At 42.2% G+C, this 19263-nt stretch overlaps 1 protein-coding gene across 3 annotated transcripts in view; it reads left to right on the top strand.

The window, feature by feature from the left end:
- Window positions 1-417: 417 nt before the first annotated feature.
- The window catches only part of LOC135513546 (LIM/homeobox protein LMX-1.2-like), a 54637-nt gene continuing 35791 nt past the window's right edge, over window positions 418-19263 (top strand). The window contains exons 1-3 of one of the 3 annotated variants that reach the window (XM_064936427.1): window positions 418-631; window positions 917-1036; window positions 1751-1937. In XM_064936427.1, the coding sequence (XP_064792499.1) occupies window positions 973-1036; window positions 1751-1937 (251 nt within the window). In that variant the 5' untranslated portion in view covers window positions 418-631; window positions 917-972. Of the gene's footprint in view, window positions 1037-1750; window positions 1938-19263 lie in introns of all 3 variants that reach the window. The other 2 variants (XM_064936428.1, XM_064936426.1) reach the window with 2 other exon arrangements.

Raw genomic sequence — 19263 nt, forward strand, 5'->3', positions numbered from 1 at the left:
GCTACTTCTACTTCTATGTAGTAATAATAATAACAAAAATAAGCATTATCAGCATCATTATCATCATCAAAACAATAATAATGCATTATAATCTTAACAATAGTACACTTTTAGCTAAATAAAAATATCTTGCAAATGGTCGTAGCAAGTTACTTGATATACCTTTAGTTTACTATGCACAGTATTTGAGTTGTCTATTTTATCATTGTTGTACACTGACTGTACTTTTTTTCTCTCTCACCATATTGTCTAAAGCTTTGTTCAAAGTGAAAGCCGAAACTCAGTTCAACTCTTTAGAGCGCACCAAAAGTGAGCACCAATAGCATCCCAATGTCAGTAAATAGTCCAAAAAAAAGTGACGTGACCACGGAGGGGTGGGAGGAGGATCTATTGGCTTCAATCTTGGTCTGAGACTGTTCAAGCTGCAGGGATCCGACCGAGGGGCATAGTATTTGAAGAGTTACCATTGGAACATTTCACTCATATTTCTTGGAGTTACAATTGTTGTTGTTTTTGTTGTTTTAGAAGCAAATGTTTGAGCGGATAAGTCCCTCCTCCGTAGCCTTCTCTTCTGGCCACGCTCGGGTGCAAACAAGAAGGTAGCCGAAACGTATTCAGTCCAAATTAACAGGTGACTGCTCAAAATAGTGTTTGTCAAATTTATTGCCGCTTCTTACAATTCTGTGACATCTGAAGATTCTGCTTAGGAGAGCCCCACAAAAAGTGGAGCCGGTCTTAACATTGGGACGTTTTTTTTAATTTTTAATTTTTAAATTAGCGATCTGGGAAGCGATCTGGGAACACACATTGTTTGTGTATGTGTGTGTGCGAGTAGTCTCAGCAAATATTGTGGGCTTTAGCTAGGATTTGAAGCGAAAACAAGTCTGACAGTACATTGTTATGGATATTGCAACAGGTCCCAAGTCACTAGAACGCTGTTTCTCGAAGGGAAACCATTCCAAGTACCCAAGGATGTTAGACGGTATAAAGATTGAAGATAATCCCCATCGTCAAGCTACCCTTGGAGTCATGCTTGGTAAGTCCTGTTTAGTTTCATTTGCATCCATAGTATTAAAAGAGCCGGAGAGTGCAGATAGCACACACAATACGAGACCTTTGATGAACACACCATTGCTGCAATTGTATGTCCGCAGCTATGCAGACTATATCCTCTCATGACCCGTAGGCCTCCTACCTTAACATTTGATATATTTTACAATTTTCTTTAGATGTCATTTTAAATATGAATGTATTGTATTCTTAGCAACAAATAACACAAATGACTGATCACTGTGTTCACGATCTATGTATTACTCTGGCACAATAGCCTGTTTCATTCATTTGTGAAATGATTACTGCGTCAAATCATTTGATGAAAGTTACTGTAATTGATTGCTGCTTGTTAGGACATAGGCTATCACATTCAACAAATATTTTCACCGCTAGCTGGCCTCATTCCTGATTTTAGTGATTTTGGTATAGATATTAAAACACATTCACTAAGCACTCCAGGTCTATATTTCGATGATCATTGTAGTTATTAGACTAGGCCCTACAACCTGGTCTTGTGGTGTGATAAGGACTGCTTGTGTTTTCTATTTTATAGTTACATGTTTATGACATGTTTCTAATCTATTACTTCATATTTAATATCTAAACTGAACAATTAAATTGTAAATAAAGAAATACAAAAATAGAGCTAGTATGAATATTATTGTTGAATTTTAAACTTATTTTGCATCCATTTTAGGGACAGAATACCATCACCGATCTGTATGTGAAGGATGCCAGCGTCCAATATCTGACCGGTTTCTGATGAGAGTCAACGATTCCTCATGGCACGAGGAGTGTTTGCAGTGCGCTGTGTGTCAACAACCTCTCACTACCAGTTGTTACTTCCGGGATAGGAAACTGTACTGCAAACATGACTACCAACAGTAAGGACAATAATACTTATATATGTTGTGTGGTTGTTTTACGCGCAAGGATATATCACCAAGTAGGCCTTGGCTAGGCCTAGCCTACAACCAATTGGGAATCATGAGTATAATTCTGGTTTAGAGTGTGTCCAACCATTTCAGAATTGCAGCAGAATAACCCACTTTGATTTAATTTAAGTCTTCAGGCCTACACTGTTAGCTGATGTGTCCAATTTTCCAATAATTTCACTCTTCACGTGGTCGAATGCGGTCCTCTTGCACAAGCACAGATACGCGCTTCCGTTAGGCCTACTTGTCAGTTGCCTGGACTTATATCGCTCTTTAGAAAACATGGGCAACATTTACGCCCATCATAGACCTATAATTGAAAAAATTAAGCTTTTCAATATTTTCTTTATTTTTATTATATGGTGTGTGATAACAGGTAGGCCTACAGGCAGCCAGTTTCAATTCACGTTAGTGTTAGTCGTAATTATTTTCTAACGTTGATGTAGGTAGCCTATGCAGTGTCCACCACTTGGTCGAAATGATAGTCAGTCACAGAACAGTTGGTTTTTAGTGGCACTTTATTATCTGCAATTTCGTTTCTATTTTATATTGTTATGACGTGGATCTCTTGCGGCAAGTGTTTAATTTGTCGTTGGATTGGAGACCGATGGTAGTCACTGCACCGTTCAGTGGAGCATTTAGCCTAACCTTGTTCATAGTAGTAGGACGGCAAGATTCATGTCTAAACCTCAACCATTCAACATCGGAGCGCATTTTTTTATTGATGCAAATGTTTTAGACAATTATAGGTCTAAATGCAGCGTAGGCCTTTGTCTCGTTTCAAGACAAACAACAACCCAAACATGTAGACCCACCCATTTGAATAGTTTATTGATATTATTTCTTTATTAATCCCATGCCATTGTAATAATTACACACACTCACAGAGAGAGAGAGGGAGAGAGAGAGATTATAAAAAGGAACTAGAAGGAGATACAAGCCTTTTTGCGAATATAGTGGGCCTATATACGAACATGCTCTATTTAATCATGTTCCTTTATTACATTATAGGAATAATAGGTTATCATTCGAACATTTTAAATAACTAAAACGGCCTGCGAAAAGCAACAATGGCATGCGTAAATGTTCTCCATACACTCTGAGAACTAAAAATATTATTATTATTATGAGTATCATTTTGATTGTCATTATTATGATGATGATGATGATTATTATTATTATTACTACTACTAATATTCATAATTATCATTATGACCTTTAAAACTTTTACTTTGGACACGTTTAATTAGACTCGTTAGACTAATTAAACGTCAATGGAAATGTATAGTAAAACTATTTTAAAAAATACATTTATATATGTAGTTTTTTTCTTCTATAACTAACAGCAAGAACATGGATGCAGTAATGATATTTTGTGGCAGATCACATGCATGCGTGATATCGAAAACTTACCGTTGCGCGCATCCAATAAAGCCTTGACAATGGTGAAGCAAACTGACTGATGGCGTTTGCTGTTGTCTCGATGGGGGGCTAAAGTGTATTCTCCCTGCACAGTCTTTGTGTAGCATGTGGACTTAGGGGTGCCCTGTGTTCCCACTCATTGCATCAGTGCTCTTCATGCTTGTCACTCAATTTTAAACTTTTTGTGTCAGAGTTTTTTAACACTGCTACTTCAATCACTGGTACATTATAGCTCTCTGCTAGATACCCTGAATCAAACAATGAGCTACATCTATTGCCCAGTATCACTCTCATTGTCTGCTATTCATCCTGCTCTATCCAACATGACCTTAGGCAGTTAGTAGTAACAATGTGAATTTCATAGCAGCAGCTCCGGGATGCCATTGCCTGGGAGATGCAGCCAGGAAACAGTGACATAGACAAACAGTGCAGGCAGGCACGGAGAGGGATCCTGTTATTTGACCACCTTTCTCTCTGTGGTGTTTGCGTATAGAGTGTGTGTGTGTGTGTGTGTGTGTGTGTGTGTGTGTTTGCGTGTGCGTGTGCGTGTGTGTGGGTGTGTGTGTGTGCGTATGTGTGTGTGCGTGTGTGTGTGAAATTGTGTATGAGGTTGGAACTGGCAGTAGTTTATTTTCACAATTGGAGTGCTGTTTTGGCTGTGAAGTGTTGTAACCGTTGTAATGCTGTGACCTTCCAGGGTATCCACAGCCTCTAAACAGTAACCTGCTGATTCCTGTCATGTACACCCATACTATTATCCATCATTACACCATCCAGCCTCCCTTTCTTCACCTTCCATCATTCTCAGGTCAACAACTAGCAGGGGGGTCCCATGTGTACACAACACTATCTGTATTTATTTGTTTATTTCATTTGCGTTGATGGGATACTTAGAGGTGTAATTGGCACCTTTTTGACTTTTATGACACCAATTTAAGATGTGTTTGTCAGCCCACAAACTGCCATGAGCTGCAAGGCAGGCTCCTTGCCATACAAAGGGAGAGGTGCCTAATTACATTCCTACAGCAAATGATGCATGCCCCATAATCATCTCTGGCTACTATAAATCAAGGGATTGGCAAATGTTCATTTTTACACCTTTGGCACTATTTACAGCTTTATGTTCATACCAAGGAAGTGTATGCTTTTGTGTCCCATTAAATTCTCCCTCCAACATAGTTTTACAAAACCTGGCTCAGAGTTAGGATGAATAATCTTATTATAGGATTAGGGTAGGATTTAATTCTTTAAATGTTCTTAAGACTTTCTCCTGTTGATATATAAACAACTGGATTTAATTAAGTTTCAGAATGGTAGAGAATGTTGAAGTTGATTTTTTTTGTCTCACAATTTACTAAATAGAAGATTTACACATTAGACAAATGCGCAGTTTATAAGATTTTCGAAATTTAGCGTTTTCACTTTTTTTATCAATACATTTTAATAAAATTAAATGGATATCATACAGAATATTAATGACATATTCCACTGGACCCAATAATTTTTTGCAAGTTTTTTACATTTATTAATCACATGGAAAATGTAATGCAAAACTTTGTATATTTATATAATGTTATGTGACTTTTAAAATGTGTTATCTTACTCAATTCTCCATACATGATTGAGCTTGTATGCAAAGTACTTTAGACTAGTACAGGTGACATTGTAAAACCACGACTAACCAAAGTAAATAGGTATGGTTTGTTTGGTTGTCTGCTGGGTGGAAACTGTAACTGTAGAAACCATGAGGTGGTCGTTGGTCGGTCGGTCGGGGAGGGAGATGATGTGTGGGAAGTGGAGAGGAAATACACCATCCCCTTGAGAGCTTCTTCTGACCTGGTGTTGGGAGTTCAATTAGACATCATTAGAGGACACATGTATCTCCCCGAGAGGGGCGTTTTCCCTAACCAAGCATCATGCTAGCAGATACCCATAAACTTCCAGTCTGCTAGCATGCTAGCAGATACTCACAGACTTACAGTCATTGCGCTAGTTAGAAACTTCCTTCAAGCGGCACGCAGAGAGAAAACGGATACAGAGTCTACGAGTTCATCTGACTCTGAGGAAGTAGATAAAGGGCCTCAGTTCCAAAATCCGAAGTATCCCTTCAAGGTATATTATTTCTGAAAATATATTGTTGCAAACCTTTTTATTGTGATGCTCAGACAAGTGCAGGTAGGTGGCAATAGATCTAGTGAAATATTTCCATTAGAATGCATTTTTTTGCTAAATAAATATTTCTGCTATCTATTGCAATATTTACCATTTCTAATCTATGTTGCTAACCACTTGATCCACTATTTGAATATATGTTGAAGCAGCAGTATTGCTCAAGTCACTATGCACATTATTATAACAAACCACTGAACACATGACACCAGAGCACCTTACTATCAGCACTTGGACGAGCCCCTGGTGTGCTGATTGGTGCTTTTTAGGCCTGTTAGGCGTGTCCTCCTGTGAAATGTTGTTTTTTAATTAGCTGTGTTCAGGATGCGGGGTGGTGGATACATGCTGACAGCTAGGTTTCTACAATAGCTGCACTAGCTCACTCTGTATTCCACTCACTGTAGTGTACGACACTCCTGTGTGCATTTGCTCTCGGTGTGAACAGGGATTCACGCAAAATGGTCAAGGTATTCTCATGCTGACTCCATCCCTGTGTACGGGAACATTCTGGAGTAGAGGACAAAGTTACTCTTACACATTGGCTATACTGTAGCTATGTCATGGTGCTTTTGATGATATGATAAAGGACTAGCCAGGTCATAAACAGAGAGACGTATTTTGCAAGACGTAACGTTCTTTGTTCTCTCCTTTTTTCCAAAAGAACGAGAAAGGGGATGATGGAGTGGCTATGGCTAGCGCTGGAATAGAAGTAGAGGGCCCCTGCATAAAGACAAATCTAACGTTAGTTGCCGTAAGCTGGATAATATTGCTTCAGCTTGCCTGGATTCTTAGTGCCTGGCTCGGCAAGGAGCTGACTGGTCTAGCTGTGTTCCTCTGTAAGGAAGTATTGAGTTTTGTGTCAACATTGCCTGGCCTGTCCCAGCAGCATAATATGATGCAATCATCTGTCATCTAATGACTTACAAACCATTTACCCCTACTCATCGTGACCTGTTAATGGTACTTTAGGGGGTATTCATTTGTAATGCCGTATACACTTCTTATTTACTTGGTGCATTTAACAATGGTTAACTGAGTTTGCAATTATAAGATGCTCTTGTCCACCCACATTAAATTATAAATATTTTATTCCCAACATCCAAACCATGGTAATATAGGCTTAGTTGTTCGTTTAATCACAGTGTGTGTTTGTGTGTGTGTGTCTTTGTGTCTTTTTGCATTTGTCCGTGTGTGCATGCTTGCGCATGTGTATGACTGCAGTTGAAAAAGGACGAGCTAGCAAGATACTTTGGCAAGCCACAGAGGCTCAGCCATGTTAATGCCCATCACCACTTAAGAGGCCAGGCTGGTGGGTAGGGATGTGGGGCTACGCCTTGTGGCTTGTTGTGGGGGAGCTGTTGGCCCGAGGAGGAGTGGAGTCGGAATCGGTACTGGGAACTGCCTGGTGGGCTCACATTACTCAGAATGATAGCAAAGGGGGAAAAGCAACTCAAGCATGCAATTTGTTGGTAGCCACAACTTAACCTCAGCTCCTAAAGTTAGAGATCCAGTGTGGGAGTCAGTGGGACCTGTCAGTCAGACAGGAATGCTAATCAGCCATGAGTAAAGGCTTGGGAACATAGGCATTTTCATCAGCATCTTCAACTCCTAAGGGGATCATTGGCAGAGGGTGACAACTATTCAAAAAATACTGAAAATGTTTTAATCCAATCTACAAATTAGACTGAAATAAAAAAGCAAAATCTGCAGTTATCCCTTTATATAGAGAGAAAGAGAGAGTGTTAGAGAGAAGATACAAGGGAAAAGGGACAGGGTTAATGGCACTAGTAGACGTGTCAATTTGTGAAAAAAATATTAGGATGGCTGTTTTTTTCATTGATTTGATTGATGTGAAAAAATTTGATCAATAATTAGAATGCTGTTTTTTTTACAATAATGTTTTAGTGTTTGTACTGTATCTGCAGAACAACCAATCTGTCCATGCCTGTTCTACAAGCACCCCAGTCGAACCTGCATGTGGAATTGAGACAAGGCCTCTTCTGGCTCAGGATTTCAGAGCTGGCCCCCTGCACTCCGTAAATGTGATCACACTGGAATGTTTTTTCCAACACGTAGGCTTTTCACAGATACACAAGAAAGGGGTGGCATCAGGATGGTAAGTGCTGCAGTCCGACTGCTGTGTGCCCTTGGCGCACTCTCACACTAACGACACACATTCTACCACCGCATGAGGATCTGTGCAAAGCAGTATGTTTACCCTCAACCTGTGGATTTTTCTCCATCTCTCTATCTCTCTGTTTCTCTTTCTTCTGCCCCTTGTGCAGTCTGTAATCATATTTTGTTGTAGCAGTTCATTCACTCAAACCTCACAAATCAGTACTGTTACCTACACTCACTGATTAAATGTATATGTCATACTCAGTAGGAATGTAATTGTGTTGGCGCATTCCATGACTTATTTGACATACATACATGTATGTGCTCTGACGTTGATAATGTTAGCACTTGTCATTAAACACACTTTAGTCAACAACAACAAAAAATATTTCTCTGTCACTCTTTTTGTTCATCTCTTAATGAGATTAGTTTACAAACACTGGTATTTCTGCCCAAGCTGACTGACAGAGATCTGTACTTTTATCATAGACTGTGACATTAAGCTGTGGAGTGCTTTGTCCTGGGTGGAGGCCCTGACGGAAACAGGGGCTCCTAATCCCTTTAGTTGTGTCAGGTCCAGAGAGGGGGGAGAATGGTGCAGAATAGGATGGGGCTGCATAATGCCACAGCCCCAACTTCCCCCTAAGCCCTCTTCCACAGCCAAGTGGGCATGAGACTGATCTTATGAGGCACACACACACACACCCTTAAACATCCATTATAGTGTGTGTAGTGTGTGTGTGTGTGTGTGTGTGTGTGTGTGTGTGCACGCGCGCATGTAAGTACAGTACATGCAAGTGTGTGTGCATACACCTGAGCACATGTACAGTATGTCTTTGTGTGTATGTGTGTGAGTGCATGGCTTGCTATAGCAGGAGGTTGGTGCAACCCAGAATGAGATTAATAAACCTGGCCAGTTCCCTGGTAGAACCCCAACATTGGCTTTTGTCTGCAGCTCCCTGGGTACTGTGGGGCTTAGACTCCTTTGTGTACCCTCTTACGGTAATCCATCTCCAGCAGAAGTCCCCTGGGGACACTTTATTTACTCATTCAACTGTTTGGAAGTCTGTTAGACTGCAGATCAGATGCACTGAAACAATCTGGTTACTTTAACCAGGCCTTCAGATTCCACCCCATCCTCTTTCCACTCCCGTCTCAGAGCTGATGTAGGCTGCGGGTGGGAGGGTCACTGGCACTGCTCTGGCTCATCTCCCTGGCTTTACTGTCCTGTCTATCAGCACCCTCTGTCTCTCAGGCCAATGGCGCACAGAGGTGTTATGAATGCTAGCTGTAGAGTAGCCTCCAAGGTGTATACACTATGAATGTTTAGACAATTATCACCTCATAGAGTTACAGTTTTGGCCTGCAAATGAAAGTGTTGGTTGAAGGTCATTCTCTCCACAATATTTTAGGGTATAGGTTAGATATGTAGTGCTGGGACAACTGAAGTAAGGGTTGTTTTCTGCACAGAGGAGACGGGTCTCAGACATATTTAGTACTGTTTGGCTCCCCTGCTCAATGGGCAATAATTCAGTAACAACAAGGACGGCAAGTGAGGTGTCACACTGTCAAAACGAACAGCTCAGTTTTATTGGAAACCAGGAGATGTATTGTGTTCTCTATTTATCAAAGGAGAGCCAGTGCCGTGGTTCTGGGGCTGAATCCTGAAGCCAGACACAGCAGGCTGTCAGGAACTCTAAATATGCCGTTGGCCTATTCCCCTGGAGCAGGAGGGGAGAAAGGTTGAAGTAAACTGCAACGACGACATGTAGACCAGCGAAGGCTTCCTAAACCTCTCTGTTTGAGGATCACCGCTGATTGACCATTGACCGCTGATTGGCAAGAAAAATAACCCTGCAGCGAAAACATTACAGATTGGGTTTCGTTGTCTCTCCCAACCTTTCTGATAAGCCACCCCAAAACCAGCTAAACTGATTTGTGCTCAGGGTCCGGTGACCCATGGAAGCTTCAAAAAGCTCCAAGGGGATATATTTGTATGCTATAGATGAAGGATTTGGAGGAGTGGGAGAGAGGGGGAGGAGTGGGTGGTGAAGGGGTGTGGAGTGCAGATGACCAGTGTAAGACAATGCAGATGTTTAGGCTCTGTGGTACTGTGGTGATGACAGGGGAGAGTGTTCACTAGTGAACTGAGTGGCTGCCTGCCCTGCCCACCCTGGACTCTGCCCTGGAGACCTGGAGAAGACAGACGCCATGTTTGATGTGAAGGTAGGGGGGACAAGCGAGAGAGAAAAATATAATAGAGCGAAAGAGAGGCGAGTGAGGGATAGGGAAAGAGAGAGATAAAGATGGAGGACGGAGCGATAAAGAAAGAAATATACTCAGAAAACGAAGCAGGCAAAGCATGGGGAGGGAAAGATACAAAGGTGGAGGAGGTAGAGACAAATAAAGAAAGAAAGAAGGAAGGAAAGAAACAAACAAAGAATGAGGGAAAGATAGAAAGAAAGAAAGAGGAGAGCAAAAAAGAGGGAGAGAGAGGGAGAAAGAGAGAGAACTGGGATATAAGAGGCATTTCATCATCAGCGAGACGATGATACTGAGCGTCTGTGCCCCTCCTCGCCTTCTCTCGCTGCTGGCTGGATCTTAATATTTCCCAGAAAACAGCCACAATACATCTTCCTGGGAAATTCCAGCACTCGTGAGCTGCAAAATGATCCTGCACCTTGGAGAGGACTGGATAAGGGGATGAAATATGGATGATTTACAGAATGAGATAGAACATTAATTGTGATATATTTTGTTTTGAAGTGTTAATGAAAATCTCCATGCTTTTCAAAGTGTGAAGAACATTGAATAGGAAAAACATATTTAGCTTATGAGACAGTGGATTGTACAGTGAATAGATATTTCGCCGTCATAAATTTAGCCTGTGGTAAGTAATGTAATAGACACCAGCTGTAACGTGATTTTAACCAATCAGCATCCAGGATTAGACCCCCCCGTTGTATAAATTAAGATATTTGTGTCTCCATACTGTTGAAAGTGTGAAGAACATTGACTAGGAAACACATAATTAGGTTGTTGTATCAGAACTGTCACTATATGGATTCAATAGTCTTATGTTTAGAATAGTGTGAGTCTTATTCAATGGCTTCTGGATGACTTGATGTACTTACCATATGTCGTTTAATCTGCTCAGTTCAGTTATTGCCATATCATCATTTACAACGACCTTTACTGTACCCCCAATAATCTCTTTTGATTTGGTTCTCTTTGGCCCTGTGGCTTTTTACATTAGTTTAATACCAGTGCCTTATTGAGATTGTTCACTTGAGTCAGTGAAGTGGAACCCCCCCCGATGGAAATACGTTGTGGTGGGATGCAAATCCAAACTCAGCAGTTTAAAAGGCAAACGTGTGGTCTATGGCAGCCCTATGGCAGCCCAATCTGTCTTGGGCCCCTGTGATTGTCGCTGCCTCCTCCTGAGAGCGGGCGGGTGAGCGGGCCCAGCCCCCTGGGGTGGGCGTCTGTCTGATGTCAGTCCTGCAGGCCTGCCGCTGGGTTCTGCCTCTGCCCCTGCCGGCACAAGTGTCAGGCATCCCACCCCTACACCCCGAGGCCGGAGTCCTGCTCTGAAACCCAAGCCTCAGTCTAGCGTTGTGATCCCAGCTGGAGAGACAGCACTGGCTTTGACCGGGGCCCTCTCATGCACAGTGTGGAACTGGGGTCACGAGTTGCCTCTCTCCCTCTGCTCAGTCTACTCTACACCACTGCAGTGCACACTGGGACTGGAGAGTCCTCTGCTCTATTCAAACTGGTGATATAAGACTTGTTATTGGCAGACTCAAACACAACAGACAGATGGGAAGTAGTCAGTTTGTATCCACAGTAAATTGAAAGCAGCTACAGTATACCCAACTGTATTTGTTTGAAATGTGTCAGATATTTCACAGATGCTGTTTGAATGTAGATTTTTTTTTTATGAAACATTTAGGTTGGGGGGGGTAGTTGTAAGCATGACTACAATGTGACTATTTGTGTGTGTGTGTGTATACTATGTTCATATCTGTGTTTGTGTAGTACATACAGTGAGTGAATGAATGTTTAAGTCTGTGTTTGAAGTGGATCTGTCCCACAGCCAGGCATTGGACACGGTGTTGGCAGATGACACAGTCTGTGGTTTCTCCTCCCGGTTACGCGGCTCTGGAGGCAGTAAGCGGTGCGTGCCACCCAAACCACAGCCCCCCTCCATCAGCAGCAAGCTGGCCCTCTCCCTGCTGTCCCTTCCTGGCCTGTGGATGAGTGCTACATCCTGGCTTTCAGCACAGGGGTTAGCTGGGGATTCGCCTACGGTGGAGGTGTAGTATCAGGCCCTGTCTGTCAGCTCCTCGTTCCCCTTCCGCTCACCCCTCTGCACGGCCAGCCTGCAGTGGCACAACACACACACCCCTCCGGAAGACAGAGTGACTCAGATTTCTTACATGAAAACGAAAGGATTGCCCTCAGAATAGACATATTCATGGCCATGCCAGTGAAAAGAGGCTGTTTAAAACCGTTAAGTGCTCTGGTGTTGTGTTTTCAAACAGACCGAGAAGGCTTTGACACACACACACACACACACACACACACACACACACACACACACACACACACACACACACACACACACACACACACACACACACACACACACACACACACACACACCCACCCACCCAAAACATCTGTATCCCACATGCTCAGAGACATGCTTACACATGTTGTAGGATTTGTGACCATAATCAGATTAATTGGTCCATCTTTCCTTGGAAACATAACATCTCCACATGAAGGCCTCTTTTAGCTTTCAGCTGGAAGCCAGTTACACTAACCAGAACCCATGCACCGTCTGAAGGGGCACTCGGGTCAGAACATTGCCCTCTGACATGTCAGCTCCAATGGAATAGATACTCCAGAGATCTCTCGAAGACTCTACCGAGAGATACCATTTTACACATTCCACTGATATTTTATAAATGTTATCAAATATTAGATTTCTCTTTATAACCAATGAATGAAGTTGTCTTTGTCTTTGTAAATTGGCACACTCTGTGTCCCTCTCTTTCAGAGACAGAAGTAAAAAAAAAAAAATACCGTTGGCCTTGCAAAAGAAAAGTACATTAGCTTGAAGTATGTTTCTAATCCTTATTAACATTCTCCAAAGTCATGCATGAAATATAGGCCTGGTGCCTGCCACGCTAAGCAACATAGCTTTTTCTATTTCTCCACAACTATTTCTCATGAGAGTGATCATCTACACACATGCTGCTGTTCATGACTTTATTACAGGTTTTAAATTCACCTCAACTCTGACATGGAAATTATACAGAGGAAGGAAAAGTATAACAGTTATTTCTCCCCCCCTCCTCCCTGTTCTAAATGATCCTGCATTGGACTACTAATAGTAGTGTAGCTGATGTAGTTGAAGTTAAGAGATTAGATGTTTTTCTTACCATTCATTATTATTTAGATCTTATCGGTAATCACAAAACAAAAACACGACATCATTGAGGCGACTGCAGAGCGTATGCTAACCGCTTTGGTCTTTCTTGTCCGCTTCCCAAATGTGCACAGCAAAGACTGTACTTTATATGTGTTTCAAAGGTTTCCTCTCGTAAATCACATGTATTAATGCACGTGTGATGGAGCGTTGACATACCATGCAGTATTGAGCTTTTGTAGTTACATCGATAACTGCTTGCTGATATCATTAATAGACGTGGTTTTAAATTCTCAATCTGGCCCTCATACCATCACGGTAACCTGATCATCCCCAGTTTACAATTGGCTCAATCATCCCCCCTCCTCTCCCCTGTAACTATTCCAAAGGTCATTGCTGTAAATAAGAATGTGTTCTCAGTCAACTTATCTGGTAAAATAAGGGTTAAATAAATAAAAATGCATTGGCGTAGGGATTGTCATTATTATAAGTGTGTTGTCTGATGGAGTAATTGTCATGTCAGGGTTCTTAATAGTGCGGTGATGTTGCTTAGGGTTTGATGACGGTCTTGTTTATATAGTGTACATGCAAACATCCCAGAGAGGTTCTCCCTCCCTCCCTCCCTCCCTCCCTCCCTCCCTCCCTCCCTCCCTCCCTCCCTCCCTCCCTCCCTCCCTCCCCCTCCCTCCCTCCCTCCCTCCCTCCCTCCCTCCCTCCCTCCCTCCCTCCCTCCCTCCCTCCCCTCCCTCCCTCCCTCCCTCCCATATCCTGGCACTAATAAACTCACACACACACCACATATATACTCTCCCCACCCCCTCAAAGAATACACACATGGAGTCATGCAGCAAATCTGGGTCCAGGGGAGGCGTGTGGTTTTGGAGCCAGTGAGGGAGTCATGTACCGCCGTCCCACAGAGAGATGGCAGGAAGATAAGAGAGAGAGAGGAGGAAGGACCCTCTACAGAAAAACATCCCACTATGACCTAACCTGTGAGAAGAGATGGGGGCGGATCACTGCCTGGACAGATTTGCTGCATTGGCTGATGATGCAGATGGCCATACGTTATAATATGCATCTTGTTTAGTAAATACTCAATTGACCAGATATGTTACATCTATTGATTATTATCAATGTGGAATTTGAATCTGAATCCACAGTAGAAATAGAAGCAGAGTCCGAGCTGTAATGTATGGTAAGAGCAAATAATTTTTATGGATTTTCTAACCAACAACAAAAAAACAGAGCGAGAGAAAGCGACAGACTCTTTCTTGGCAGAGTCATTCTCTGCAGTTATAACTTTGAAAACCGCTTAGAATTTTCAATATTTGATGAGAGAGTTGTGGGGTGCTAGAAACAGCGAGTGGTTTCTGGAAGCGCCGCTTACACACAGATCAGCAACATTAAAAGAGATTTACACCCTAAGTCCTGAAAACAGTTTGCTTTTGCTCAGTGGCTTCTCTTTTCCAGATATTTCAGGGAAGTAATAAACTGCTCTGACAAGGATTTGAGTGGCTCTGAAACATCCCTCATGGGCAGTAGTTCTCCATTTCTGTTGCCTTGTTTGAGTTTTTTACCCTTCTTCTTGTACAATATTAGACTATTGTTATTTGAGTGACTTTCAGGACTTACACTCTTGAATTTGGTTGCCTTGTTAAACAATTACCTGAAGACACACCTAAATTGAACTCTTATAGGAAAACATTTTCGAACTAAGTTAGGAGTACTGCTTGGCTCCATAGTAGCCTCATACAAACTCTGTTTTTCTTGATGGTTTAGTTCTTTTGAAGCTGGCTCCTCGGTCCAGAACGTAGACCTGCACAGTGTAAGATGTCATACTCCCACTGTGCTGACCAACATGCTCTATGGGCCCTGATGTGCCCATAACATTTAATGGCGCCTTGGCAACTGCTAAAGGAAACTCTTACTTTGCCTAGCAATCACGTTTCGTTCCCCTTTTTCTGGCTGTATTTATGTTTTATTTACTATAATTATTCCTTTGCGTCTTTGATATACACGGGCATGAACACATGGTTGAAAGAGGAAGAAATATGCATTATCTGCTGATTGTTATGATTATTGATGGGATAAATAAACCAAAACGAAAGGGAACATTTGTCTTGAGTAAGGCACGGTGACCTGCTTACTGTGCCCTCGGGCTGAATGTTTGTAGTCTTGCTGGGAAAGAGAGGCACATCACAGAGTGTTCCTCTGGAGCTGTCTGCCTGGGCATGTGACAGGGGCTGGGAGGGCAGAGGAGGGCAGAGAGGAGGAGGAGAGGGCAATATCATGCCATGGCACGTGTCTCAGTGTAGGATAAAGAAACTTGTGGACCTCTAACAGGTTGAGAAGTCCAAGCCTGGTTGCGATTGCCTCTGATAAACAATTCCTGTGGTCTCCTCTCTATGCTCTCTCTCTGCAAATCTACTGGGAGCTCTTTTGCTTTTATTGTTGTGTGCTGTGTGTGCTTTGTTGTGGTGGTCTTTGTGTATGTGTGTGTGTGTGTGTGTGTGTGTGTGTGTGTGTGTGTGTGTGTGTGTGTGTGTGTGTGTGTGTGTGTGTGTGTGTGTGTGTGTGTGTGTGTGTGTGTGTGTGTGTGTGTGTGTGTGTGTGTGTCATTACAAGTCTGCACTTCAGAGAAAAGGTGTGTGTGTGAGTTGTGTATAATATCATGTATAATAGTAGATGAGCTCTATGAGCCTGCGGATGTTTTCTATATTCAGGGTTAACAGACAGTGTGGTAGTATCGATAGAATTACTATGGTAGAGTATCGAGGTCAAAATTATAAGTCAGGGTCAGAACCGACTTGTTTACGATAATGTGTCTGTCGGCAGTATCAAAGCAGTCTTAGTAACATTCTTCTGAACAAAAGTCATGTCTAAACTGCCCCTTTGAATCTGTAGAGATGCCTCACGGCAGAGGGCGTTAGGTTGGTTGTGGGTTATTGAGCAATGCCTTTCAAAGCCTCAGATGAAGTTCTTTTCCTGAGATTGGGTGTAGCTGCCATTTTGGCTGCGAGAGAAGCCAGGTACAGTATCTTTGCAGCACAGATAAAGCTTCAGTCACCTCCCTGTGAATAGCATAATGTCCCGATGAGAGAACATTTCACAAGATCCACAACCTCACCACAACAGCAACGTCTGTATAACATTGTCTTAAAGAAATGCAATAACTGAAAGAAGTCCTTGAATGTCCTTTATCCACCAGTGTAATGTAATGATCCCAAGACACTTCAACAGGAGAGCTGGTTGTACGATACATTCTTGTGCCTTGTGACTTTATCTGTTTCTGGACTTCCGTGCAGATGCCTGGCATCAAACCTCATGGTACTAAAAGTGTCGTGAGAAGGTAAGTGTTTACGGTGGAGATCCTTAAGGTTAGAGGGATCAAAGCCCTGTTGAACGGACATTAGGCAAGGAAACAGGAACAAATAAACAAAATGGCCTTATTTTTGTCATGCATGGTTAATCATGCTATCAGATTTACGACTCATCCCATGGTGAGAAACCATGCCGGGGAGAGGCCAATTTCTTTATTATATTATTCTTTATTGCTGTGAAAAAATACAGAAAATTAAAACCAGACCACGCAAGGATAAGAACAATAGCAGTTGAAAGTAGGGAGAGGAAAAACCTCACAGAAACATTTGATATTTCACACCACAGACATACAGTATGTTTTGTTTATGGCTCTTTTATTTTATTGCTCTGTAATATTTTTTTTTTCTCTGTCGAGGACTGAAGCAGAAAACTTATTGGATGAAACTCTTCTTTGACAGCTTTTTCATTCTCAATGCATTTCTGGGTTTGTGGGGAAACGTTGAGCAGCACACTGGTGTGAATAAAGCATTTTAACGTCAGACAAGAGCCTCGTGTATGTATGACTCGGTTCTGTTACTCAGCCGTCTTCTGGTGTTTGTCGGCTAGGGAAGCCTAATTGATCTGACTGTTTTAGGCTTCTCTGTTTACCGATGTTTTTATTGCTGAAATCTAGCTGAGCTTGAAGCTATTGGCCCAAATGGTATTTACTACTTTTCGACTAAACCTCTGCCTAAAAAACAGTTTGGAATAACATCATCATTTTTTGGGGGTGTCGTTTCCGCCTTGTGGTCAAAATGATAAATGATAGTTTCAGACCTGATGTATGGTTTACATCAGTGGGAGAAAAAGTTAGATGTATTTTTGTGAAAATGGTACAGAGTGAGGACAGTAGGTGAATAACTTCTTATGTGTTTCGCACATTCTGACGGACAGCTTTGTATTGGAATGCATCCTTTGTTTCAGGGCTTGGAGCAATGTCTTAGCTGTACCGTGTGTGTGTGCGTGCGTGTCTGGTGTTTGAGGGAAGATGACAGTGTTCATAGTCAGGCCTGTGTTAGGAGCAGTGGATCCTACCACCCAGGTATCTGGAGCTTGTGCAGGTCTAAGTGGGACTTATTACTTGGGAGATAAATGTGGAGATAAGCCGGATCCTACTCTGGGAGATATATGAGGTGTCTGTACACTGCAAGAAGGTGCACCTGATGAGGAAATGAATGGTGCTAGGGTACAAGTGCAACCCCTGCCCCTATCTCCTCAACCCACACTGCAGCACAATAGATCATTCTCTAGCTTACAGAGAAACGGTAGCTTACACTAGCATCTTGAAATTGTCCCTGGCCATTGCTTGCTGTTTGGGGTTTTAGGCTGGGTTTCTGTACATCACTTTGAGATATCAGCTGCTGATGTAAGAAGGGCTTTATAAATACATTTGATTTGATTAGATTTGATGCAGAATTACAGTCCCATCAATAAGATCTGTTTTTACAGTATGAACCAGTCGTTTCTCCTTCTCTGGTTTGTGGGGAAAACATTCCTGGTTGGCTGGTGTGTTAACTGACAGCCTCAGGGCCTACACAAGTCTACCTCCTCATTTTAATGTTCCCTCTCACTCTTCTCTATCTCGCTCTTTCTATAAAACAAACATCTGCCCTTTTTATTTATTAGACAATCCCTCATCTGCAAAAGATGATGAAGAAGACATATTACAGCTCTTCGGGCAGATTGCTGCTATTGCACATAGATTCATGGAAAGTAGAGTGCTTTCTTAGGCTCTTGAACACATTTGAGCTTTAAAATAGAAAACATGTACATGTTAAATGTATCTGCTCATTGACCAGCTGCCAAGACATATTTATAAAAATCGGACAGGATCACTTTAATCTTGCATATTAAAGGTAGACTCAGCGAAATTGGGGCGGCAGGTAGCCTAGTGGTTAGAGTGTTGGATCGAATCCCCGAGCTGACAAGGTAAAAATCTGTCACTGCCCCTGAACAAGGCAGTTAACCCACTGTTCCTAGGCTGTCATTGAAAATAAGAATGTGTTCTTAACTGACTTGCCTAGTTAAATAAAGGTAAATAAAATGTTGCCATGTACCGCAGATATTGAGATGAGTGAGATGTAAGACTTTGCTGTCGCACACAGTATCCGCACGTTTGCTTCGTGCTGTAGCCAGGTCACCAAAACAGTGGAGAAGTTGAGCCTCACGCTTCAACGCTCTTAGTTGTTGCGTTAATTGCTCCACTATGCTATTTAGTATCTACGTCATGCAGCTGACAATCTTTAACAGTAACAACAAAACAAAGACATGTTAATTACTGTACAGATAATATTGACGTATCCCATATTAACCATATCAGACTGAATGGTTACATAACATACTGTACTCATCTGTGTTGATGTTTGATAATATTGTCTTGACTATATTTTCAACAATGATCTTTCTGAATAATGTTACATTAGTGTGGATTAGTCTGTTTTATTCCATTTGTATAATGAGGACGTTTTTGTGGACTAATCACACGTCAGTGTCTGATGGTCATCTGATGTGGTAAACGTTCATCAGTTGTTCATCAGTTGTTCTAATTAAAGTGAGAGCTTCTGGTTTGACCCCCATACATAGAGAGAGTTTCCTAGGCGGCAGGCATGAGAGCACCAGCTGTTCTGGACGACTTTGTGATCTTGCTCTCCTTAGCCGATGTGAGTAACACCATTAAACAGGTTAACATTCACAAGGCCGCGAAGCCAGACAGATTACCAGGATGTGTACTCAGAGCATGCGCTGACCAGCTGGCAAGTGTCTTCACTG

This window comes from Oncorhynchus masou, chromosome 25 (assembly GCF_036934945.1).
Source record: "Oncorhynchus masou masou isolate Uvic2021 chromosome 25, UVic_Omas_1.1, whole genome shotgun sequence".
NCBI classification, from domain to species: Eukaryota; Metazoa; Chordata; class Actinopteri; order Salmoniformes; family Salmonidae; genus Oncorhynchus; species Oncorhynchus masou.